The sequence below is a fragment of the Gymnoscopelus microlampas genome (genome assembly GCF_963454915.1).
Source record: "Gymnoscopelus microlampas genome assembly, chromosome: 2".
Taxonomy (NCBI): domain Eukaryota; kingdom Metazoa; phylum Chordata; class Actinopteri; order Myctophiformes; family Myctophidae; genus Gymnoscopelus; species Gymnoscopelus microlampas.
In genome coordinates this window covers 40,515,372-40,542,871 of record NC_139939.1, presented here as the reverse complement: position 1 = coordinate 40,542,871, position 27,500 = coordinate 40,515,372, and the positions used below count along the sequence as shown (strand labels likewise).

At 42.6% G+C, this 27,500-nt stretch overlaps 1 protein-coding gene across 5 annotated transcripts in view; it reads right to left on the bottom strand.

Moving 5' to 3' along the window:
* inpp4b (inositol polyphosphate-4-phosphatase type II B) overlaps positions 1–27,500 on the bottom strand; it is a 222,570-nt gene that overhangs the window by 164,373 nt on the left and 30,697 nt on the right. Inside the window, exon 1 of one of the 5 annotated variants that reach the window (XM_084043332.1) lies at positions 6,546–6,913. The exons of 3 other annotated variants lie outside the window; for them this stretch is intronic. Coding sequence is in view for 1 of the 2 variants with exons in the window: in XM_084043331.1 (XP_083899457.1) it covers positions 6,209–6,256 (48 nt within the window). In the remaining variant the exon portion in view is untranslated. Of the gene's footprint in view, positions 1–6,208; positions 6,517–6,545; positions 6,914–27,500 lie in introns of those variants that run through there. One more of the 5 variants, XM_084043331.1, reaches the window with a different exon arrangement.

The following is a 27,500-nucleotide window of genomic DNA, read 5'->3' as shown; positions in this document are numbered from 1 at the left end:
TCCCATATTCCATCCTCATTGCCTATGGTTGGCTTCCAAAGTTTGCAGGATTGGTCCGTTTTGAACAAAAAGCTTCAAACTATGCACGCAGCTTGCAATTTCCGTGAAATTTCACACGCACATTCCCACTAGGCAGAGGAAGAAATGCCACCCTTTTCACATTGGCCTGTTATAGCGCCACCAGCAGGTCTAATTTAGCAAAACACATTTTTGGAACGAAATGCCTCAAATCATGAATGCAGTGTCTGATTGCCGTGAAAGACCTAAGAATAAATGGCACCCTTTTCACATTGGCCTATTATAGCGCCACCAGGAGGCCAGAATAACGTACCTGACCTGGCGGAGACCTGTGCTCCTAGGAGCACTTTTTCTAGTCTAATGATCTTTTTTTTCCATTATATTTTCCTATGTTATGAAGGGAATTCGCTAAATCTGGCACAGCGGATGGTAATGTACACTATCAATGCCTTGAAACAATGAGTGCACACATGTCACTGTTCAGCACACATCTAACTCTTTTTGGACAGCCAAAGTACTACTGTAGGCAAGATCCTGAACTAACACCTATACACACGTACATGTAAGCATGGACAAATACAGCTGGGTGAGCCAACCCAACTCTAAATAATCTGTCCATGTCTTCATTCTCCCCACCCCTGCTTTGATCCAGAAACAAAAATGGGTCAGCAGACAGACAGAAACACAGATGACCCGATGGAGGAATGTTTACGTAAGTGTGATATTGCTGGTGTCATATCTATGTAAGGGCTGTGGAGGAATACAAATGTATCATGTGATGATCATGTGTAACTTCTAATGGCTGAAAAGACAGAGTATCTTTATTTATCCACACAATTCCTTTAGGGCTATGATGTTGCACAAAATGTAGCATTAAACCTGAAGCTTCCGAAGTGGGTACATCTGTGCCTAGCCTACTATCCAAGTTTGGGACTATTATTGTCCCGAATGGGGAATTTATTTCTGTGGCAAGGCATACAAATCGGTTAAAGCCCAATTAAACATGCATGGGGAAAAGGCAGAAATAGAACACACTGTTTAAAATGATGACATAACTGACAAATTGCAACAAACAAACCAACCAAGGACATGGACACCAACTGCCGGTCTGTATGACCACAGCACGTCCCCTGTGATACTTTTCATACTAGCTATTCATTACTCAGTTTAGGGGTGGCAGAGAAGCCTAGTGATGACCCTGTCCTGAGTGAATGTCCCGCAAAAGAAAGGTCCCAGGTGCAGCGCCCAATGTAACCATGTGTCCTGTCAAGGTGTCCTTGAGCAAGACACTGAACTATTTCCTGTTCTTTCTCAATAAGAGCTTCAGCTGAATGACAAAAAAAGTTAATCTAACATGCTGTATCAGTAAAGCTAGCTCTCGACCGGACCGACTTTGGGCCGACTTGGTGTCGGGAAGTGTTCGATAACGTCGGCCCGTCGGTTAGAGGTCCGTCGGGTGGTCCGTCGGGACCTTTTCGGCCGACCCAGAGCCGACCGAACATGTTCAGTTCTGTGGCCGACTGGGGCCCGATTGGGAGTAGCCATGTAGCAGAGAAGAAGTGACAACAACACACAGAGAGGGCTCTCGGTGTTGCCAGATTGGCAGATTCTGTGAGAGAAACAAGCGGCCATGTCTATGAAAACCTACATTCACTGTTTCTCATTGTCGCTCCCAGAGAGAGAGATTGATTGATTTGACCTACTTTTGCGCTGTGGTGATGTAATTTATTGGGAGCAGGTGTGTAAGATTCCAATAGTATAAACATTTTAATTGGCTTTCATATACTCTTAATATATTTTTTTCAAATGAGATTTGGCCTTATAGATCGAAATTTGCTCAGTTTTGGCTATTTTATGGGTGTTAATTTCAATAAATTAATTATATTTAATTTTGATTATTCGAATAACCGTTTTCAAAAATGTTGTGTACATGTCAGCAGTGGTGGAAAAAGTACTCAAATGTTTTACTTAAGTAAAAGTATCAATGCAATAGATGTACTCCGAGTCTGTTACAAGTAAAAGTCCGGAATTCAACATTTACTTGAGTAAAAGTACTAAAGTATTGGTATAGAAATGTACTTAAAGTACCAAAAGTAAAAGTACTAAAATGTTTGAAAATAGCAGATCTACAAGCTCAGAACGCGTGCATCGCAACACGTTGTGAGCTTGTAGATCTGCTATTTTCAAATAGCTTATAGGTATAAAATAGGGTAAAGTGGTTAATGTATGTTTTATAATGATTTATATCTGCAAAGTAACTAGTAACTAAACATTTCAAATAATTGTTGTGGAGTGAAAGTACAGACAATTTGAAATACTCCAGTAAAGTAAAAGTACCTCAAAACTGTACTTAAGTACAGTACTTGAGTAAATGTACTAGTTACTTTATACCACTGAAAAAACGCTGGGAACATCCCTATTTACAAGTGACTTTGCAGGGAAACAAGCCCAAAGTCGCTTATAATAAGCAGACCTGGCAACGCTGGCAGGCTAGGCTGAAAGTAATCTCTCAAGAACAGCAGAGGGCGCCGTTTTTCCTTTTTAATTGGCGATGGGTTCCTGATTGGGCTGGAAGTTATACTACATTAGCATATCAATGGGCACGTCGGCTGACAGACTAAATGCAAACTTTTGCCAACCAAATACCAGTCTGAAGTAGTCTGAAGTAGTCTGTTTGGTGGAGAGTCACCTTAAAGAAACATGATTAATGCTGCGTTCACACTAGCAGCGAAAAGCTAAAAAACGACCAAGAATGGTTAGGTACACTGTTGCAGAGTCACCATTGAAGTGTTGCTCAACACGACGTGTTATAAACAACATTACGAAGTAACCCTCACACTAGGGGCCTATAAAGGACCATATCAAGACTAATAATGATAATGATATGAGCATCCTCATTGATGAGCTATAACATGTATTTTTCACAGAGAAAGAAAAAGAAAACCAGAAGGATGGGTTCACAAAACTCTTCAAAGATGAGTTAGGAGAATCCAACACCCCATTACAAGAGTCTTATTTCTTCATTATGTCGTATAGTCAATATCAATTTCATGGTATCACGATGTGTTGAAAGTGATGTTGAAAGTTAAATCAGGATGGATTTTCATTGGCTGTCAGTGTTTTTATCATTCATCAAATCACTCTGGAAGTGATCCCAACAATATCATTTGCCACTATAGTCATTGTCATTATAGATGATATTATGTATTCATAAAAGAATTAACACATATTTACAGACACATTAACTGCAGAAAACACTTTAAAATGAAATAGACAAACTAAAAAGTCACAGAATATCTTTACTTGGCCTAAGGCCACCTTAGGTTTTATCCTGCAAATTGCTTATTATATGAGATATGTGAAAGGTCATGGGGTCACTCAATGTTAATGTTAAGCGTTTGCTCAGGGAGCATGAATTTCATAGGTTTCATACTATGAAACCTATGAAATTCATATCTACCCATTACATTTTGAGATATCTTGAGTGAAAGCGAAAATGTTAACCTACAGTTGGCACTAGAGGAAGGTACACAGCAAATTCCATAGTAATCCAGACTTTTGTTTTTGAGATATTGTCGCTGTCGGGGGAACATTGTATGTCCAAAACTGATACTTTTCAGGAAATGGAAAAAAAGAAAGGAATACCTTTCATTGGTTAAATATTTATAAAATCCACTTAACCACTTCACAACGACGCGTTGTGATCTGCAAGCTCACAACGGGTCGAGGTGCGTCGGGCGATGCATGGTGAGTTTGTAGATCGTCTATTTTCACTACTTTTGGGGTGACACTCTTGTAGTACAGTACAGGATATTAATTTCGAAACAACAGCCAACAGTGACATTACTGTATGGTGTTGGCTGAACGACTGACTGCTGATAGCATCATCCTTAGAGCCCCACTACTAGTGGGTCTAAAAATATTCATTGCACGCTTATGTTAAGGGAAAAAAGTAATCTGTAATCACGCTGGTCACAGCACCATGTGACTGCTCCTCAAAGCAGACGTATCTGATTCTAACAGCACTGATTTAGATTTGTACTTGTATGCAACTCTTTGATTTGTTCATCTTAATACGTTTGTTTTCCATACTGATTCGGTGTACTAATAGCTATTTCTGTCTGTGTGATGGAATTCTCAAAGGCCCTCGACTGCACCTATTGTATTAAGGAATAATAATAAAAACAACTTTACTCATTGTGCAAAAAATAGACCTGATAAATAAGCATCGACTGCCTCCTGGGTCTGCTTTTGATCAATTATAAAGCACACAGCAAAACCTTCATCCATTTCCAAGTGCAGTTAGGTTCATTGAGTGTAAAATGTGAGAAGCCGTCTAATAGGCATATCCTTCCACGAGTTCAGTGTCTGAGCTCACATACACCACAACCAGACGACTAGGAAAACAAGTTCCAGGCATTTAATTCAAACGAGCCCTCATCAAAATACACAACGGAGTTATGGAGAAAATCTTAAGACTACACATTTTAATGGACTTTTGGGAGAAATAATCAGGGATAGAGCAACAGCATGGGCCAGCTTATAGCTACGGTATATGCAGTAATGTAAGGTTGAACGAGGTTCCAAAAAAAGAGTGTCCCTCATTTACAAAACAAACATAAGACAGAACACTGGGTACACAGTCATTTCCTCGCACAGCTTGGCATTTATCAATTTCGAAGTGAGCAGAGGGCGAGGCTATGATCAACTCGTATATATGCAAGCTTTCGAGTTTGGACTTGGTGCATCAGAGTGATTCTAGGCGAGTCAGGGAATTTTAGGTGCGTTGGTGGAGCAGACGCAACGTGCAAGGAGAAGGACACCCGCACAATGTCTTCGCTTGCTCAATAAAGAAACACTTTTATCAAAGAACTTGCAACGTTTCGTTCAAAGACATTCCTCAGGTATCTTGCCAAGGAAGGTCTTTGACCAAGTTCTTTAATAAAAGTGTTTCTTTATTGAGCAAGCAGTGAGTGTGTGGGCGACCTTCTCCTTACAAATAAATTGTGCAATTAGCAAGATTGACAGTACATAGCCTATACTCTAGATATCACAGATGTATAAATTATGTATGAATTAAATATTAATTGTTGATGGCAACGCTGCTGACTGCAGCAGGGATTTCTTTGCATACTGCATTTTCTGACTTTCCTTGATGCTGCTTTTCAGGCTGCCAAACAGAACTAATTGGTTGAATTGGACTTATACACACATAAACACAAACTACATTATCCCTTTCCATTATGCATACAAAATGTTGACATGTACCAATTACAAGGGCCACTGCTAATTCAATTCATACATTTTCAATCTGGCATGGGGAAATATCTTTGTTTACAAACAACTAAAATAATAAAATGCTTGATGTTTTCCAGTCAACCCTTGGCATCCTTTTTAACTTGTTGTGAAAGGGAGGGAAATATAAACAACTTGAAAAGCATGTACAGTATGTATACATGTACAATAGCTACAATCAGCCCTCTTCAACATACAGTACCAGAGAGAGAAAATTCTTTGCTTTGTTAACGGCATTCACTCTCAACCATGGACTGCCTGTCACTATTCATTTCTTTGCTCTGCTAGCCAGTGACAGACAAGGGGGAAAAAACACAGAGCACTGAACATTTCTTTCCAAGGGGGACAGAAATGTCAGTCCCTTTTTGTCAGAAAGGCAAACACTCACAAAGAAAGTGGACTGCTGTGGGAAATATTCCCTTGAGGAAGCAACTTTTTCTACTATTTCTTCACCTTGCTATGAAAAGTGCAGAGAATTGATCTATAGAAGTGTTCGCACGATAAGACTGTGGTGAGCAATTCAGTTGTGGAAGTTAATATCTCTCTTTTTCTTACAAGGCAGCTGAAGGCAAAATTGAGAATCCGCGATTGTCTGTGGAGCTGAGGGAAGCATTCGAAGGCAAGGTTTTTGTTACATCAGTGTCAAGATGCACGTGGAAAGACCTCTGAAAAGGTGCGCGCGCGTGCGCACACACACACACACACACACACACACACACACACACACACACACACACACACACACACACACACACACACACACACACACACACACACACACACTTCTGCTTGTCCAAACTTGCCCCTCAACATTCACCTATATTCCTAGCATTCCATCATTCTTTAATCCCCCCCCTTCTCTCTCTCTCTCTCTCTCTCTGTCCCTCTCCCTTACCTCATCCCCTCTGCTGCTGCTGAAACAAGGGCAGCAAGCTCGGGCCATGTTCTCCCTCTGCCTGGGAGGAGCCCTGTGCACCCCGCACAGGACTCCGAGACACTTCGTGGACAGATAGATCGGAATGACGGCAAGGTCAAAAGCACACACATCCAAATCAATTATCTGTGCTCCACTCAAAAGGCCCCTGCCTCCAGGACAGCAGGGAGCAAATATTTAGGCTGAAGTTGTAGCAGACACAGCCTGCCTCTGGTACACCACACAGGGGTAAGCGAACGCCCCAGCACCCCTCCACCCTCCGGCGCACTCTCTCGGCCCATAAACTTTAACTGCTAACCTCTATCGCTGACGAGATGATATATTAAAAAAAAGTCCGTAAACTGGGGGTCAACGGTGAGTCCACAAGGCTCTGCAAGCCTCCTATTCAAATCCATTGCGTTGATTCTGTTGAGTGCTGAACTGTACAACCAGGCCACATACAGTACACGGCACCTCTGCAACCCTCCTGATGAAGGCAAGACTTCAACTCCTCTCTGACGTCGAGTGAGGACCTGTCCGTTCACGACCGCACGCCTACATGAGCTGTGTGCAAGGGTTGGGTAAAGGGCTAAAATACAATGCGGTTTTGTACATAGAGCGAGACTTTTATTGTCAGCCGCTATCACGCAGACACCGTGGTTTTAACAGCTTCCTCTTTCTCTGGCTATATGAGGCACGGTGGAGCACTGCAACGGACGGATGGCTACTAGTCAGCATAGAGAAGTGGAGCACGGTGCTGCACTCTTATCGTCATATCAATCACACTGCAAAGCACCACATCCTGTCTGCTTGAGCAGTGAGTCATGGTGTTGAGTGTGTGTGTATTTATATATGCATAACACACACACACACACACACACACACACACACACACACACACACACACACACACACACACACACACACACACACACACACACACACACACACACACACACACACACACACACACACACACACACACACACACACACAGTGTGGAAGGCAGTGTTTCAGAGGCAATAGCTGATTGTCCATCATATGTCTGTCTGATTGTCTGGCATTTGGTCATTGAGAACTAGAAAGGGCTGTGTGGCAATTGACATACAGTTCATACACACATACGAAGTGGAGAGGTAACACTGGGGTATATTCTTACAGGTTGTGATGCCCTATCCTTATGTAACTGCATGATGCCAGCAGCTCTACTGCCCCCAGGCTATGTTGGGTAATTTCTCTCACACACGCACACACACGCACACGCACACACTATGCCAACTCAAGCCTGGTTGATAGCTCACTTCTTCAGAGTGAGACAGAGAGAGAAAGAGAGAGAGAAAGAGAGAGAGAGAGAGAGAGTGTGTGTGAGTGTGTGCACGCACGCCTCACATCTGTGCATGTGTGAGGGGGCTGTGAAAGTAAACAGCTCGGATCAAACTTACTCCCAACAACCCCTCCCTTTGAGGACCAGCAGACAATTACTGAGATCAATGGAGCCGTTCCAGAGGTGGCTAACAGCCCAGACAGCCAGGCAGACAGACAGACAGACAGACAGACAGACAGACAGACAGACAGACAGACAGACAGGGATTGATGCCTCATAAGGTCTAGTACTACCCTTCCTCCAGTGTTAGCAAAGAACACTGTCTGCTCTCAGATGAACTGTCTACAGCACTGAGCTGCACATTAATGAGTCGAAATCTGGGAGTCCAGGGTGCCTGTGCTAATTGTTAAAAACAACAACAACCTGTTAACTTCAATCTTAATGACGAAGTCTTTTGTGATTCTAATTATGATCATCTGTGAGGCTTTTACTAAAGAATGTCCGGTTAAACTCTTGTTTGCTTCTGCCTGGGGCATCTTTGTGTTGTGTTTTTCTTGTTTCTTTTGCTCTTCATTCTTTTATGTGGTATACACAGACAGGAATGAGGATTGTTTTTGTACGTACGTTAACCTGTATTAAAATTGCCGGTGGGCGGGTCGGTGAACCGTGCCACGGGGCCCTCAAATGCCCCCGTCAAATGCACATATATGGAGTCAAATGCCCCCGTCAAATGCACATATATGGAGTCAAATGCCCCCGTTAAATACACATACTGTTTGTGGAGTCAAATGCACATATAACCCCCGTTTAATACACATATGGAGTCAAATACCCCCGTCAAATGCACATTGTAAAGTTGACCTGATTGGCCAAGGCTCTAAAAGTCAGACAACTTACTTGACACAAAATGAAACACCCCTCCTCTTCCACAGTACTTGGCACCTTCCCAATTAACAAAATTGCCAGCACTGCAGATGAGGCACAGATGACCCACAATCAATTGAACATTCCACAGTTTCAATAAATAAACATGTTTAAAATAGAGGTGCTGCGATCGAGATCTTTCACTTTCAATACGATACCGATATGGCAGCATTGATATCGATCCGATACCGATCCGATACGCCACATATTTAAATCTCTCTATGCTGTCTGATATCTGGCAGGCAGCACACTTTTTTATCTTTACTTTTTTATTAAAATGTTCATGTTAAAACTAAATGTTAAAAAAGGATTGATCAAGTAATTATTACTATTACTCAAACAGAGAACAACATTTCCCCAGAATAATAGTCCACAAGTTCCACAATAGCAGGTTATGCTAAAAACTGACCCATTTATTATTAACCAATGGGTTAACTTTAACTTAAACAGCAGCATTAAATAAAATACAAAACAAATGAATAACAAATACAAAATCAGTTAACTAAATCACTGGCTACTCCATCTCTACTTTCTGAAGTCCGAGGATGATGGGGAGATTCTTTTTTAAGAAGAGCATAAGAGAAAAATTCCATTGACCAGGTCTGTAGTGGAGTAACTAAAACATTTTCCATCGGGTGAAATATTTCCTTTTCCAGCCAAAAAGTGTATTTTAGACGGGAGGTGGGGTGCTCCGAGTGTTCCCACTAAGGAAAGTAGGCTTCCAACATCTTAAAACCGTCTTTGTTTTCGTGAGTAGGGAAAGTGTATTTTACATTTTTACTACAGACGAGAGGCTGTGCAGCCTGCGCTGCCGGCTGAAAAATAACAGCGTTAAGGAGAACTCCTTCTGACGCTATGGACCAGAGCTATGCTACTGGCAAACACTGTTGTGATCACGCGGCCTCTGCATGCTGCTGCCTGCTGGATCCAACGTGCTGGAGAGAAGTGCTGGACGGACTACTGGAATGGAGTGTTTGGATCGGAGCGTTTGAATCACTCTTTTTCGCTGCAGTCCGATCATAGGCGATTTTGGCCTCTGCCACCAGGGGGCAAAGGAAATTTATGAACACATATCTTTATATGCACATATGTATGTGACATATTCGGAATTGGCCGCCTGCATATATGTACATGTATATCCATATATATATTTTTTAAATATGAAAAATATATATATTTAAAAAAAGAGAATTGTCCAGCCCACAGGGGGCAAGTGCATGCCATGCCCCCCCCTAAAAATCGCCTATGAGTCCGATCTAATCCGATCCAATTGTTTTGGCTGATATCGAGCCGATATCCGATCAAAAAACGTAGTTTAAAATCTTTGCAGTCCTTCAATGTTCAACAGTGCATATGTACCAATGATAAAATATTCAACACTGATGCTACTAAAACAGTCACCTCCCAACCGGTTTGATGGTCCTCAATTAATAGGAAGCAACTATGTAGCTTGTGTGTTTGCAGTGTCCCCGATTAATGTCTATAGGGCACAGGCTGCCCTGTGACACACATAATGTACTGTATATGGAGTCAAATTCCAAACTCCAGCTTCTCAGAAAAGGGCTGAAACTCCTACGGATAGAATGCACGCTTTAAGAGCCAGAAAAGCCCCTGAGAACAGGCAAGACTAGGCAAGTGACACTGAGGAAATAACCCAGCAAGCAAGCAAGTAAGTACGATGGATGCAGCGCCTTGCCAAAAAGCAGAGGAAGTGGCATGCTGCAAGTCGTGCTGCTGAGACACCTATCGGTCAGATTGACGGTGCAACATAGGTGTCGGCCTGAACCTCTAGTATGCCAAAAAGGCCAATTGTGCCGGAACAGCCTTGCTAGTGGAAAATTGATAGTGTCACAGTCTGCTGGGGGAATATACCGTATATTCTTTAATCTATCTTGGTAGCTCAGAGTTAATCGTTTAGTGCCATGTTTTACTGCGCCACAAACAGAATTTATTGTATGAACCTCTACAACGCAATGAAACATTTGTTATTATGATAAAGTCTACATTAGGCATTTACCTGACACTCTTAATATCTTGGTGTTAAGTTGTTCCTGCTAAGCAAAGTCATTGAATCATGAACCTAGCTTCAAATACAAGTTCTCAAAGAAGAAGGATCTGGGTTCAATCCCATGTCCTTTCTATGCTCTAGTGCAGTGTTTCTGTTTCTCAAATCTTTTCATGTCAAGGCCCCCCAAATTGATATGCATTTGACTGCGGACCCCCATTTGAAAAGATTTTATGCCAGGGGTCCCCATAAGAGAAGATTTGTTAATGTGTTAACATTTGTCAATATTGTTCAAAAATAGTAGATCTACAAGCTCACAATGAAAAATATAAAATAGGGTTTAAGTGTTCCTCATTTTGCTGGGGACCCCGGGAAACCCCCCCAAGAACCCCTCGGGGGCTCTAGTGTCTGTCCACATTCCAAAGACATGCCATTCATCTGGACTGAAGAATGCATATTAAACATAGCCCAACGAGATGCGACGCGGCACGTTGCAGTTCTTGACAACATGATTGCCACGTGATCCATTTTATCCCAATCAAACATTAACGCAACGCTTTCTTTGTTGGGGTGTACGTTTATGAAACAACTCTACATGCATGTTTTCCATTAAACAATGAAGTTTAAAAGTCCTGCTCAGCTCTCAGTCAGTTCCACTCCCTGTTATTCCCTGTGTTTATTGGCTCCACAACACCTCGGCCGGATACTATGTTTTCACCCGTCTGTCCGTCTGTCTGTCCATCTGTGTGTGTGTGTCCATCTGTCAACAGCTAATCTTCGGCACCGTTGGACCGATCGGCGTGCAATTTTGCACGCACACTCCTGGTGGGCCAAGGGACGACCTCTGCTCAAATCTTTCAAATCAGCCTCTTGGTGGCCACTTCGCGTTTTGGCCTATGTGAACCGTAGGTCGTACAATAAACCCTCCCCCCACCTGGATTCCTTGGATCATGACACAACTCCCCACACACTATGCAAATCTCTGGAGTCATGTGATCAAGATGTAGGCCTATCCGTTAGATATTCCATTCCAATTGAGATTTCCAAAATCGCCAGGCCCTGGGTAGGCAACCCGGCCTGGCGGAGACTTACTCAGAGTTCAGAGGAGCACACTTTTCTATTTATAGTGTATGCTGTTTTTTTATTTGTATTATTGTGAACATAGTCTAGTGTAGCATGTCACGCCAAAATTTCATACACATGAGCATGACAAATCTCTTGAATGTACAGGTTTAATCCGAGGCGCTTCATATAAGCAGGCTTTTAAAAACATAAAGACCATGTACAGTATACAGTAAGCTGAGCATATTAAAAAACACACACATAAAGACCATGGATACTGTAAGTTGAACATCAGTATACAGTACGTTGCAAATGAAAAAAGCTGAATCAGAATGAACGAAATGTAGTTGTGCTAAACATAAGAGTAACATCCTGTTATTTTGATGATCCTATCCAGTATAATCCCCGTTTCCTGCAGGTGACATGCTGTGCATGCTACCATAACATAGACTTCAGCCCCATGAACAATCAATAGAAGACTAATGCAGGACTCTGGTTCTGGTAAGTCTGCTGGCTACACAGTAAGTCCATAGTGGCTATTAGCTGAACCCCAGGCAGTCTGTGTGTGTGCGAGTGCGTGCGTGCGTGAGTACATCTATGCGTGTTGGGAGGGAAGCAGTACGTATTCACATGGTCAAACAAGTAATGGCCTGAGGCTAAACAGTCTTTGATAGCCCATATGGTCAAACAGGGTATTGAGATGTGATAAGTCTGAGTGTGTGTGTGTGTGTGTGTGTGTGTGTGTGTGTGTGTGTGTGTGTGTGTGTGTGTGTGTGTGTGTGTGTGTGTGTGTGTGTGTGTCTGTGTGTGTGTGTGTGTGTGTGTGTGTGTGTGTGTGTGTGTGTGTTTTCATGTTTGTGTACTGTATGTACAGCACGTATAATGTATGTCTGCCTGTGTGTCTCTTCAAGCGTGACTGTTTCTCTCCTTCTGTAATTAATAATAACTAGACCATACCCGGTGAAGGGCGCAGGCGAAAGTAGTTGCAAAGTTGGGGTTAATGCACGTCCTGTCGCGGTTTCTCCCCCGCGCGCGCCCCGTCGTGGCGCCCCCCTATTTTTAAGTATTTTTACGGTTTTGCTCAACTTTTAGGTATTTTTAGTGTTTTTATCAATTTTTAAGTATTTGTACTTTGTTTTTCAACTTTGAAGTATTTTTACTCATTTTCAGTACTTTTAAGTATTTTTACTCATTTTGAGTACTCTGAATTATGTTTACTCAAGGTATTTGAGTATTCTCTCCGTCCCTCTCTCTCTCTCTCTCCATCTCCCTATTTTCACAACGCATTGCGAGGCATTGTGAGCTTGTAGATCTGCTATTTTCACAACGCATGGCGACGCGTTGTGAGCCTGATGATGAGGTATTTTCAAACATTTTAGTACTTGTACTTTTGGAACTTTTAAGTATATTTTGATGGCAATGCTTTTGTACTTTAGGCCTTTTACTTGTGTCAGAGTACTTATACATTGCAGTATTGATACTTTTACTTAAGAAAATGTGAGGACTTGTCCACCACTGGGCGTTTTTTTAATGTTATAGGGGGGTTTTGTGATTTATTTCATATAAATGTAATTGCAGGAGTAGTTAAAACAGTTAATAAAGGAATGTATCAATTTAGAGTTTAAGAAACGCATATGATTATTTCATTGCATGGTGTGTGTATTTGTTTCAACCTTTATTGTGAAGGAACCACCGGAAGTGCTAAGCTATTCATTCCGTGTTTACATAACACTCTTGAGATGGTACATCCGGTAGATGTGTTGTTGTCGTGCGTGCTGAAAGCACGTTGATTGGGGGACAGGGCCACTACCATGATCCGAGGCTTCTGGTGGCGCAGTAGGCCGCGATTCCCGCGAGCTGCGTCGGCGACATCGTGACATTGTGTCACAGTCAGAAACCCCCAGAAGTCACCAAATGAACACTGTTCAACGGGCTAATTAGTTAGCATTGATGACATTGACCATACTGACGTTCATACAGGTTGTTGATAAGATGTTTAACGTAGCCGTTTGAGTGACGACAGCAGCGTTGGTTAACATTAGCGTTAGCCGCATGCTAGCGCCAAACGTCCGTTAGCTTAGCATCACGCTAACGGCTCATATTAACTTGGTTTGGCTAATAAACATTAATCCCAACTAACGCCAACACAGTAATGGATGTAAACATACACAGACATGCTTTGGACATTATTATCAGGTTGCATGTTGGTGGTATGGGGTTCGTTTGGTTTGGCCTCGTTTTCATAGACCTCGTTGCTTGTTTCTCTCGCGAAACCTGTGGCCATGTTTCCCATTCAACCCGGAAAAAAACCCTACGTCCGCTGCCACTACTGCTCCCGGTTTGGCTACAATGGGAAACATGGCCACAGGCTGACTAAATAAGCGATTTAAAGGGGTAGTTTCGCTGGCGACCTAAAATATTATGCAGCCGACCAAACCTTAAACATCCGTGCGGTTTAGAATCTACCATTAGTTTTGGGATACGATGTATACAAAAGGGTAAACAGCGGAGCCTTGGCGGACGTTCGCCCGATCCTGGAAGAGAACGACATAGAACCGTTCTTTATGGAGCTAATGTGCGTCGTGTCGTGTGTGGGGAAACAAATCTGGAGTGTTTACTTTCCACAGCAGAGAGTGGGCGGGGTCTATGGTGTAGGGTCGGCGTCGGTGTTGCCATGTCCGCCGATTGTAAGCGCTTTAGGGCCAATGTTGGTGTTATAGGGTTCGTTTGGTTTGGCCTCGTTTTCATAGACCTCGCTGCTTGTTTCTCTCGCGAAACCTGGCACACAACGACGCATGCGCAGTTTGATCAAGAGACCACTCTACCACCAACCACCACCACCGTGAGCTTACTAGAATTATAATAGGATAGTCTGGCCAATTCAGGAACCATGCATGTCGGGAACGATATCAATTGGGAATGATGCAAGTTACCACAGTTATAAACGGACTCGGGCCTCCTTGGAGTCGGGAACGATGCAAGTTGGGAATGCATGTCCCACTCGTATATACAATAGGTCTACCTGTACTTGTTGTTGGAGAACCCGTGGCACCCGTTTTCAAAGTACCCACTGTAGTAACCGCTAAAATACGACTAAACATTGAGATACGGGGATCCTTGATGTCCTCAGAAACTGCTGATGTCGAGTTGATAACCTACATGGTCATACACGAATGGAGTTCTATTGTGCACACTGCCACGAAGCGGCACAAACGTGACACAAAGCTCAGCCAATCAGTGATGCACTGCAGACCCGCGGACAATCAGACAGATATCTGTTTTTTGGGTTGTCGGAAACACATCACATTTGAGGTCCATCGGTCTGGCGGCGCCCAAGTTAGGCCCGGGACAGATAGACACACAGACGGAATTACATTTTTGCCACAGTACATTTGCACATGTGAAATATGTAACCCATCTTTTAACCCATCCTAACTAGTGATACAGTAAAGAGGGGAAATTGGTGTTTAAATGTCTTGCTCAGACAGGGACACTTTGACACTAATCTCTCAAGAACAGATTCAGAGCTGCGCTAACTGCATCTGTCAGGAGGGCAACATTAGCCTACAAGTGGGCGTGCCTTTACCCAATCAAATGTAGTGGGCGGGATTTACATCTGTGCGTTCGCTTCCCACTGAAACAAACCCAAACTCATTTAACAATAGCGTCCTTGGAGCCGACAAAACCACGGAAGGTTAATACAATTTTAACTTGTTCCTCCATTATAGAAACAAGTGGGCTTATAACCAAAACGATCCATGTTCTGTGGGAGAAATGTTGTTAATGTTCCGTGGAGAAATGTTGTTATCGGGAATGAAAACATAGGCGCCCCCACCGGAAGAGGAGGGCTGAGGGCAGACCAAACGGGCCTATTTCCTGTACCCACAATCTATTGAGAGCACCCCCAGAGTCAAATTCAAAGGTAAAAAACAGCAGAGGGCGCCGTTTTTCCTTTTTTTTTTTTTTACATGGGTTCCCAGATTGCTTTGACACAGACTGGGCAGCCAGAGGGCGGACCGGGGATCTTCTGATTCCCAGACGGCCTCTCTCCCCTTTCAGCTACAGCCACTGTGTGTGTGTGTGGTTGTGTGCTTCACCAGTCTAATGGAGGCAGAAAGTGGGTGGACCGTGGGGATTTCCACAGCACTTTTGATTTTTTCCCCATCACTCTTGATAATTGCAGTTCAGATTAGAGTGGCCTGGGACTGATCTCTCTGGACCTGTGTGTGTGCATGCGTGTGCGTAGACCTGCGAGTGTGTGCGTGCATGCATTTTCGTGACTGCATCTTTGTGTGTCTGGTACAGGATGTGTGTAATGTGCCATTACGTGTGTGTGCGCACCACTGTGTGTGCTTGTGTGCTTGTATGCATGTGTAAATGTGTGTGCATTTAAACTTGTCAACACAGTGTATGTGTATGAGGCTCTGTCTGTTTTTGCACTGTGCACCTCCTTGCTGTGTGTGTGTGTGTGTGTGTGTGTGTGTGTGTGTGTGTGTGTGTGTGTGTGTGTGTGTGTGTGTGTGTGTGCGCGCGCGCGCGCGCGTGCGTGCGTGTGTCCCTAATTGTGCAGGAGGAGAGCTGTAAGCTACTGTACGACATAACAACCTTGACCACACACTCTCTCTCATTGTGTAGGAGTCTCCGCTGCTCTCTTCCTCTCCCTGTGGGACAGCTTGATGCTAACTGCATGCAGCATCTGCACATTCAGTCATCTACTGGAGCAGCACCTTGACTTACTAAAGCAACACCGTCGGGGAGGTTGCCTTCAGCTATTTCTGTTCCTTGGCATGCAACAGCAGCCGCATTGGTCTACATACATAACATCTTCGGCCGGCCGACCCTGAACAGCGCAGACAAAGGGAGCTTTTTCAACTTACGGTAATACTCAGGTTGGAGGAAAGTCGTATTTGTCCTTGGTGGCTGTGCAATATCAGATGAACACGTTTTGGGAAAAATGGAGACTTTTGTCTGTTGTCGGGTACGCTCATGAATAATGCATTTGACTTAAATAAGAGAGAAGAAAAGGCAGATAAGATCAAAACAAATACATTTGTATTTCCTGGGGAGTATATAAAAAAAGACTTGTTGGCTCAATTTAATCGTTTTTTTCCCGCCCTCTCCAGGGGGAACAGAGGAGGAAATGATGTGGGCTGATTTCTGATTATCACACAACTCTATCTGCGCTAACAGAGCAGAACAAGAAAGCGGCAACAAGAGACCCCTTTGGCCTGAACTAATTCGCTTTCAAGTCTTCCCGTGTCGGACGAGAAGGGGATGCAGTTAGTTTGGCCTTAGTAATTGTATTTGTCATTATCGTGGATTACATTCCTTTGGAGATAAACTCCCACACCCAAAAGTGGGTAAATATAGCAGGCTACTATACGTAATAATGATACAGTATTTTTTAAGAGAATAAGAATTCACATTTTTTTATATACTCAAAACAGAATGTGCCTCGGCACATGCTGCAGTGAACCAACACTTAAACCCTAGAGTCCCTATTCTGGGGATGTTATAGTAATAAAATGAGATCCCTGGGAGACCCCTGTCTACGAAATGCAGTGATAATACAGGCTGCTGACAACATGTACGGGAACATGAAGGGCTTGCAGTAGTGCAACAGGACAACCCAGAACATCTATTTACAGAGTAGGACGAAGATGACGGCAGACTTACCGGAAGACTCAATGAAATGTTTTATAATCTCAATGTAGACACAGAGTGAGTGTATAAATACCTGGGTACAATACATCACAATCAGTGGTGATTATGGTAACACATTGGTTCTTAAAGTGGGGTACGGGGGTCCTTGGGGGGGTACCAGGGGGTCCCCAGCAAAAGTAGTTAATATACTGTAGTGTCACAATCATTTTAGCCACTTTAACCAAATTTTATACTTCGGCTATTCAAAAATAGCAGATATACAAGCTCATAGCGTGGCACAAAGTGCGGCACTATGAGTGCAGATCTGCAATTTTTGAAAAATCCACGGCACAACATATTTTTGAGATGGATGTTCCGCAGCCAAATACGTATCATTTTGGGGGTCCTTGACATGAAAAAGTTTGAGAACCACTGGTATAACAGGCACCAATTAAGGGTTTACTGAGCAATGGTAAGGGTTGTTCACACAGTTGGTATGCTTCCTGCATACTAGGCAAATAAAGTACAACAGTACATCATTAAAATGTGCAAAATCTAATCTAGTAATATGTCACCTTCTCTCTTCACTGACATGCCTTAGCTGTTTCTTGCATTGTATCATGTGGTCAAGCTAAACGTTTATTTTTTTTAAATAAATGAACAGAAGTTTATTGCAGTGGTTCCTAACATTTTCTGGATGCAGGGCCCACTTGAAAATCTCAAAAGTGTTCGTGGCCCACCCATCTGACCACTTCACGCGGCAGTCATTCAGCTGCCGTGTTAAGTGGTCAGATGGGTGGTCCGCGTGCATTTTCAGAACAGGTTCATTTTAATGGATCGATTGTGTTCTAGCTTGGAACTATGGAGCTAAGTAGTATACTTTAAGTTTCTATTTATCGGTATCACAAAAACTTGTTTTCAAGGTTTTAAAGAAAAGAAAATACCATTAATGTATTTCTTTACATTATGTTTTTAATATTAATGTTATATTATCAATACAATCGTAGTGTTTTGCCAATTATTTGGGCGACCAATTGCAATATCCTGACGGCCCAACGGGGGGCCCCGGCCCACAGGTTGGAAAACGCCGGTTTACAGAGACAGACAAACAACAGGAGAGCTGAGAGGGTGAGACACAAGGTTCTGGTGGCATTGGATCAAGGTCATAGGACAGGAAGGCACACTGCATTGCAGTGCCTGGTCCCTACACTGAATGAAGAACTGAATGCTAGTCCAGTGGTTCTCAAAGTGGGGTCTGGGGACCCCCAGGCGTCCTTCAGGGAATTCCAGGGGGTCCCCAGCTAAATTATAGATAGTTATGAACCAAATGGACCCTTATGGGTCTGTAACTCAGAGAGTGTACAAATGGAACCAAATGGACCCATTTGTACACTCAGCATAAAATTAACATTGACATTGAATTGGGGTCCCTGAGATAGAAATGCCATAAAATGGGGATACGTATATGAATGTCAAACTGGGGGTCCTTGAATTAAAATGGTTGAGAATCACTGCTAGAGCTGTACAAAATCTTTTCAAATGGGGGGCTATTGAGTGTCAATTTGGGGGTCCTTGGCATGAAAAAGTTTGAGAACCACTGTGCTAGTCAAGAGGTCTCATTACCGCCGGAATGTGACAGATTATTATTACAGTCCTGGCCTTTCAAAATGTGGGGATACATACCGTAAACAGTATGTCTGTGTAGCTGCACTTGGACGGACGGACAGATAGACAGATGGAATGATTATTTGCCCTCAAGGATTAAATTGGCTCGGTGTTGAAGACACAAGCAGTACACAAGACAAGGTTATTCAGTACACATACAGAATAGTATCCACCCTTTACAATGCACGTTATATGTACAGTTAAAATGATTTATGAGGGACGGACTGCGCAACTTTTCTTGTATGCTCTGGAGGTTTATTCAATAAATACACGCACAACATTTCGATCCTGCCGTTTCCTGCTGTTTGGCGCCTGCTTGGATCTTCTTCAGACAAATCAGTCTGCTAAAGGCAGTAAATAAGGCCTTACAGAAGCTGACAATATTTGTTAGTACTGATACAAACTGTTGGGATAATTTAAAGGGGACTAGCATAGTGTATGCATTCAGCACTGTGTCCTTTCAGGCAATACAAACACTGTCATATGCACTACTATTGCAATTTATGTTTTCCCTTGAACTTAAAGGTACACTCCACCTCACTTACTACATGGCTTTGTTGAGTGCTAAATCTACATCATTCTGCAGTCTGTTATTTCTCGATAACAACTTCACGTCGCCCCTGGTTCACCTAATGAGGGTTTATTTTCCAATAATGTGAAGTCACATTAATGCGCACTATAGGAAAACCATCACCAGCATGATGGACTACTGAGATCCAAATTTGTTGATGACTTGATGACTTGCTGCACGTTGAGCAGAGACAATTTAAGAAAGCCAGGAGGCTATTGGATTAACTACATTCCCACATGACAAGATGTATTTGAATTTGTTTTTATATCAGCAATAAAGTGTAGACTACTTATTGAAATAAACGGAAATGTTTTCTCTTCCTCACTCTCTTTCTTCACCACTCTTGCTTCTGTGCAAATACGCACAGCATTGTTTGAAATACAAGATCAACATCGTATATACAGTAACTTTCTTGCTTTTTAAATGCAAAAATCATGCTTACTGTTTTAGCATGCCTGGGTTCCAGGAGAAAGGGTACAATTTCCATTAGCCTGAAAACTCCGCCAATGATGTCATTGGCATGTCTTTTTTCGAGCTATTCACAGCTAGCCTCTGAGACACAGAGCGAGTAGACAAAAAGGATACATTGTATAAAGACCATTAGTGAGGTAGATAGGCCTGAAAAAATGTTAAGCGTTTTAAGTGCTTTAAGCTAGACAAGTATCCCCATCAGGGTCAGTTTCACATGGCCACAGCGTCCTTGTATAGTATACTTGAATCCTATCAGACACAACAAAGCTTATTGTGTACCTTAACGCTTAACCCATTAAGAACTGAGGTCGAATCTACAAATGTCTTCTAAATCCTAACAGTTTTCTGAAACACTTAATGTTGCTATAATATCAATGGTTCTCAATCGTTTTCATATCAAGGACCACCCAAAATGATATGTATTTGGCCGCGGACCCCCCCTCCCCCCATCTCAAAATATTTAGTTCCAGGGACCCCCAGAAGCAAAGATTTGAGTTACAAATGTTCGCTTAAAAAATATATACATATTCAAAGATCTGCACAAATGTTCATTATTTTTCAAAAATAGCAGATCTACAAGCTCATAGCGCAGCACTCAGTGCTGCGCTATGAGCCTGTAGATCTGTTATTTTTGAATAGCCAAAGAATAAAATAATGGTTAAAGTGGTTAAAATCTAAAATGACAGATGCTTTCCCGATCTTAATGGGTTAACTGTGCTCAAGAACAGTGTCTCACAGAGAGAGCCACTGTGAGGACAACGGGCCTGGATTCTGTCTGTTGGTCAGAATAAGCCGTTATCTCTCTGCGCTGTACATCTCCCCTCAGATCAGTTGAAGCAGAGTTCATGTACTGTATGCTCATCCTGTTTGGGTCATATCAGTCACTATCACGGGTCCATTTTCCACACTCTCAGAGTTAAATGTGCCCTCCAGATTTTGCTGTGTATAGGCAGCAAGGCCACTAGGAATTTAACTTGGTGTATACAGCATAAACAGTTCAGAAGATAATAGACTCTGGGGCCACTTTAATAGATACACACAAACCTAATACTGCCCTCACTCCACCACCACCACCACCACCACCTTCAAGGTTCGATGAGTCGTGACTCGTGAGTTGCCCTGCTGCACACCTTCAGGACACGGCTGTACCGAGCCGTTATAATTTATATGTACTTTTGGCCTTCCTGTTAGCTTGAACCAGTCTGGCCATTCTCCTCTGACCTCTCTCATTAACGAGCTGTTTCCGCCCACAGAGCTGCTGCTGACTGGTTTTTGTTTATCGCACCATTCTCTGCAAACGCTGAGAAATTCCCAGGAGGGCAAAAGGGTGGCCGTTTCTGAGATGCTAGAACCACCATACTGTATCTAGCTCCAATCATCGTACTGTGTTCTAATTCACTTAACATTACTATTCCATTATAACCTATTGACCCTGCCTGTACGCTTTATACTGTAGAGTGATTTGGACCATGCGCAGCCACATTAATTGCTGTCCATATTCATATATTTCATCATGAGAAACGTATAGTATATTATCATAAATACTCAACACAAGTACTCGTACAGTAAGTCGCTCTGGATAAGAATGTCTGCTAAATGCCAACATTGTAAATTCTAGGGTTGGCGTTCAATTCCATTCTGGAACTGGTCCCGAGTAGGCTAATTATCGACATTTGATGAGATCACATTCAACCAGCTGGAACATACAGTACAGTAAAGGCCATGAGTTCACCCACTCATTAAAGACCTGACGTTAACTGTCATTAAATTATGTTTCATAAGCAGCTCAACTGACTGCATCAGAAGTCTTAATTTAAATGTATAACATGGTCAAGATACACAAACTCCAGACAATCACAATGCTGTATGTTGTACAAGCTAACCCCCCCCCCCCCACCCCCCCACCCCCCCCCCCACACACACACACACACACACACACACAAGCTGGCCAGCTCATCAGTGGCTCGGTTAGCCATGGAAAATAACAGTCTTCACACACATTGCCAACCTACATCAGCATTTTCCACCATTAGTCCCCCCCCCCCACTCCCGTTAATCTTACTCCCTTTCTCTGCATCTCTCTGTCTCTCTCTCTCTCTCTGCATCTCTCTCTCTCTCCCTCTCTCACCCCTCCCTCCCTTTCTCTACATCCTCCCCCCTCCAATGTTATTTTCTTCTCTAATTTATGTATTGGTGGATTTATTAGGTTTTGTACGCTTGTGGGTGTTGATAGCAATGTTCTTTGTTGAAGCGTTATTTTCTTGTTGTCAGTTTTGTATGAAATATTTTAAATAAATGAAAATGTGAAATTCGCTCTATAGCTCTCCTCCCTTCCTCACTCTTTCTTGAAGGAAACCATAACACTGCAAAAAAGCACAGATCTCCGCCAGGCCGGGTTGCCTACCGAGGGCCCACAAACATTGGTCATGTCCACTTGGAATGGGATCGGAGTTATCCAACTATCTTGATCACATGATCCCAGAGATAATGTGTACCAATTTGTGTGAGTTTTGGACAAAATCTGTAGGAGTAGTAGCAAAAAGTGTGTTTTGAAGAAAACACTATGGCAGAAAATGTAATCTGGCACAAACAGGGCCTAAAGTTGCGTCATGATCCAAAGAGTCCAGTGAAAAAAAGATGTTTATTGTACAACCTACGGTTCAAGAGTTATAGGCCAAAACGTGAATTGCGCTGTTGTAGCGCTACCATGAGGAGATTAGAAAAAATTGGGATTGAGGTTCTTCCTTGGCTTAGTGGGAATGTGTGTGCAAAGTTTCCCAGCAATCGGGCGCTGCATTCATAATGTATGGCATTTTGTGCAAAACAGCCACAATATTTCGAAAATTTGAATGGAATATGAGAAATGTGACAGATTCGTCTTGATCACATGACTACAGAGATAATGTATACCAATTTGCGTGAGGTTTGGACAAAATCTGTGGGAGTACTAACAAAAAATGTGTTTGGCAAAAATGTCTCTCATGGTGGCACTATAACTGGCCGAATTGAAAAAACGATATTCTTCCTTGGCATACTGGGAGTGTGCGTGCAAAGTTTCCCGCCGATCGGTCCTTTAAAACCGACTACGATTAAAACCAATCGTAGTCAATCGGAATAGAATCCGAAAGATCTGACAGATACATCTTGATTAAATTACTTCAGAGATGATGTGTACCAATTTGGGTGAGGTTTGGACATCTGTAGGAGTAATATCAAAAATGTGATTAGCAAAAATCTGCCTCCTGGTGGCGCTATAACAGGCTAAGGTGAGACATTTGTGGCAGAGGTTTTTACTTGGCCTCCAAGGAGTATGCACAGTTTCATGCCGATCGGTCCAACGGTGCCGGAGATTAGCTTCTAAAAAGACGTAAGGATGGATGACGGACGGACGCACACACAAACACTCGGCCAGGCCGAAGATGTGGGCGAGACAACAAATGATAATAAACAAAAAAACGAGTCAGGCAGAGAGAGGTGAATTTTTAGGAGCACTTTCTCAGCGACGAGAAGAAAAACAGAAAAAAAGGGAGATTAGAGTCAAGCGAGCATTTCATTTACCTCTGACCTGTGAATTCATTTGAGTTGGATAATCTGCTGACGTAGAGGAGGGGAGGAAGAGAGGAGATGATGATGAGGGGATAGAAAAGTGATGGTGTTGGAGACGGTGGGTTGGCAAAGAAGGCGGAGCGGGCGACCTGTAGGATATTTGATGAAATTCTCATAATGAATAATGCATTATGAAATTGATCCGGACAAATCCCACCTTGAGGAGATTGGTGTAGGATTATAACAGGTAGAGAGGCTAGGTGTGTGTGTGTGTGTGTGTGTGTGTGTGTGTGTGTGTGTGGGGGGGGTGTAGAGAAGTAACACCTCTTCTTCTTGTAGTCAGAGTTGAGCCTTAGGGGCCACCGTAGAGACGGGTGCACTGTCCAACTTCCGTGTTAGCGATCAGTGTTTATTATATAACGCCTTGTCATCTACCATTTATAACTAAATCGTATTGTGATCATATTAAGAACTGTTGTCTCTCTCTCTCTCTCTCTCTCTCTCTCTCTCTCTCTCTCTATAACTAAATAACAGACAAAAGTCAAACACGCCGGTCCAGCAGGCATTAACTGGTTTCCAGAGACAGGACTCAGTAACCAGAAACACAGACTACGAGCACAGAGGCTGAGACTCAGAAACCCTGAATACAACTATATGAAGCCAAGCAAAACATGTTAACATTTGCAATCTGGCAGTGAAGACAGAGAACAGCACAGCTTAAATACAGCTCGAATGGTAATGACATGGAGCTGTACACTCAACCAACGGGGAAGGTCACATGATAAACATGTGGGAATCTGAGGCATGGTGTAAACAAAAGTACATGGTGGACCAAGACAATGAAGACAGCTGACATGGGGTGTCCGGCTGGTGCAGGGGTAAAGTTATTGTCCACCACTGGGATCTCCACGTCCCTTTTGGAACCCAAAATGTTCTTATCAACCCCAAGGCCACAGGAGTGGGCCAATTCTCTCCCAACTTGCTACAAAAATCGTTCATGCAAAAGTATATAATCTCATCTATTTTATTTTCCATCTTCACATGTGTCTCCTTTTCTAATAATCATAAAGTGTTATATATTTCAGCTCGCAATTTACTTCTGGATGGTCCGTTTCAACAGCCAATCATCATCATCTGCGACAAAAAGTGAGCACCCTCTGTGACGCGAACCAGCTGGCAACGCAGGCTACGCCAATCATGTGCGAGAAATCTACAAGCTATGGGCCAGACGTGCTATGGGCCTTACACCGTATCTTAGCAACAACGAAAGCGCTAACTCTCATTGGTCGTGTCATGCTGAAGGCAGTTTCCAGACGCCAGCATCGAATACTCGCTCCCACAGCTCGCTGCCGGCATTTTTTGTCGATGCACTAGCGACTCCTGCAGGTTGGTTGGGGCTGTTCTGAAGTTGGAGGGATAGCGTCTGCACATTCTTTATTCTTTATTAGGATTCCCATTAGCTTCCACAAGGTGGTCGCTAGTCTTCCTGGGGTCCTCACATACATAACATGTATACAATAAAAACAGACAATAGTTAAAATTGTGCGATATAACTAGAAAAAAACAGACAAAGTATAATTATCAGCAAATAAGTCACTCTGCATATGAAACAGAGACAACAATAACCAATCAAGTCACAATACATGTTACACCCTCCAGGTGAAAGTCCTCACTGTCAGGTGAAAAGAAGCGGCTGGCAACTCCATATGGATCAGAGGAGAAACGTATAGTTGTTTACACCCTCCACAGACCAAACAGTAGGGACTGGCACTGATGGGGACAATACATGGGGGGAATTGGCAATGATTAAATTGGGATAAAAAAGGAAAAATAAGGAAAAGAGTTGATTAAGAAAAAACTAAACAAGGAAACAGCTTATAATCACAACGCCCAGAGAAAATCACAAGGACAGCAAACTAATTGCACCACAAGGATAAGGAAGGCAAAATAAAAGCAAAAGGAAACAAAATGGCTTGAGTGGAGTGACAAAACTCTGAATTTCTGATATTCGGCAAGTGTTTCTTGCCGTAGACATATAATGCCTGCAGTGGATATTTTCACAAAATATGCAACAGAAGAAATATATATGTAGAAATATGTACACAGTATGCAACTTGCATTGCATTGTCAGAGGGTCTTGAAATCTACATCTGAAAGGATTCTGGATATTGATCTTTAAATCTTCTGAAGTCTTATTCTTGTTTTGTAAATCACTAAAAGGTCAGTGTGTCAGTGACAGTGAGAGTGGTAAGGTATTATATATATTCAAAGGAAACTGTGTGGTTCCTGCCAATGGTGTAGTCTAGTTATTTTTGTTGTTGCTCAGGATACACTGTGAATATTATCTCCCAGCCTAGTACACACCAGTCCTGAAGTGACACCCCATAAGCACCCACACACTCACTAACTGCCTACTAATACATAGTAATAATAATTATTATTATTATTCAATGCTTGAACACTCTGTAAGTTTGTGTGTATGTCTGTAGATCACGTATCTCGAAAACCGTCCCTCCGGTGCGCTTATTGACAAGGACTAGAGGGAGCGTGGTGCCCGGCGTTGAGTCGGCCGGATAGGTTATTGTCCAGAACCACTGATCCAACAGATATGCCCATATAAAAGCATGGAGATCCGGTTGTCCAGAACTGGCGACCTACTGTATATGGCCATATATTGCCCATATATTCCGCAAATAGGCTACAGTGTAGCCTATCCGTGGAATATTGTAGCACTATTTCTTTGGAAGACAATACAGGTGTAGTGCTAATGAGTGTATGTTGTACATGCTCCCTTTAAAAGCTCATATTATCACAATAAAGAGAAAGGAGAGAGAGCTTCCAGAGATCAATATTGGTAAATTCTTACTAGTCTACAGTATATATCATAATGAAATTCTATTGTTACTATGTGCAGATATACTGTAGGGGTGGGGAAACACCTCTTTTTGATCTACCAGATGATCAAATTGGGCAATTGATGTGATCAACTGTGTTGAGACCATTATCGTTTGATATGCATTTTCTCTCCAGATGGTAAAAACATTTGGTTACTAACTTTCCAACATTTATCTGGGTACCCTCTGGAACCCATTCAAGGACCCCTGGGGGTCCCCGGACCCCCAGGGGTCCTTGAATGGGTTCCAGAGGGTACCCATGGCATTAAAGCATTAGTGGTTCTAATGATCTGGCACTCACACCAGCTTTGGAAAACAGCTAAGCTATCATGTGCCTGATGGTACCCTTTTTAGCACCATGTGCAGATACTGTTTAAATGCATTACGGTGTTATTGTACAGTTCGAGAAGTGTGTTGGGGTGTGTGGTGTTTAATTAATATTATTGTGTCATGCCGAAAGTGTTTTATTACTATGGGATAGAATAAAGGTATCATGGCCTAATCATGGATAGATGTCACATCATCATTGCTTACCTCAACTTGTTCCATGAGATAGAGCGAACAATGTTCTATACCCTTGAAGTGCTTCAAGGGGAATAGCTGAACTTCCATCTATCACACAGACAGAATATAAATACTTTGTAGGGCCCCACAGAACATCTCCCTGTCATATGGCACTGTTTATGCGTGCATCTCTCTAGTTTTGAATTATGTTGATCAAAGGGTGGTAGCTGACATACAATTTACTGTCATGATTAGAACAGAATAACTGATTTGCGTTTTCCATTACTGTACATAAGATTATATGGGGCACCTAACGTATAAATTCAGTTCAAATGAAGTCCCAAGTAACCATGGGTTAGGTGTTATTGGTTATAAAGCAATTAAAAAAAAGATTATCACACACACACACACACACACGACTAAAATGCAACAGTAAAATATCCTGCCTTCCACTAGAGGGTATGTTCTGGTGCCAACGCAGACAGACATCTTTATACGCTCAGCACTTTCTAAAGTAATTAGCCTCTGTGTTTAGCTTTACATGCTTGCTTTTTTTTAATAAGCATGCACTATTCACAGTGCAACAACTACTTTCACGAGTGACTGCCAACCACCTTCAAAGAGAAAAAAAAGAGAGAAGAAAAAAACAGCGGGCACTTAATTTC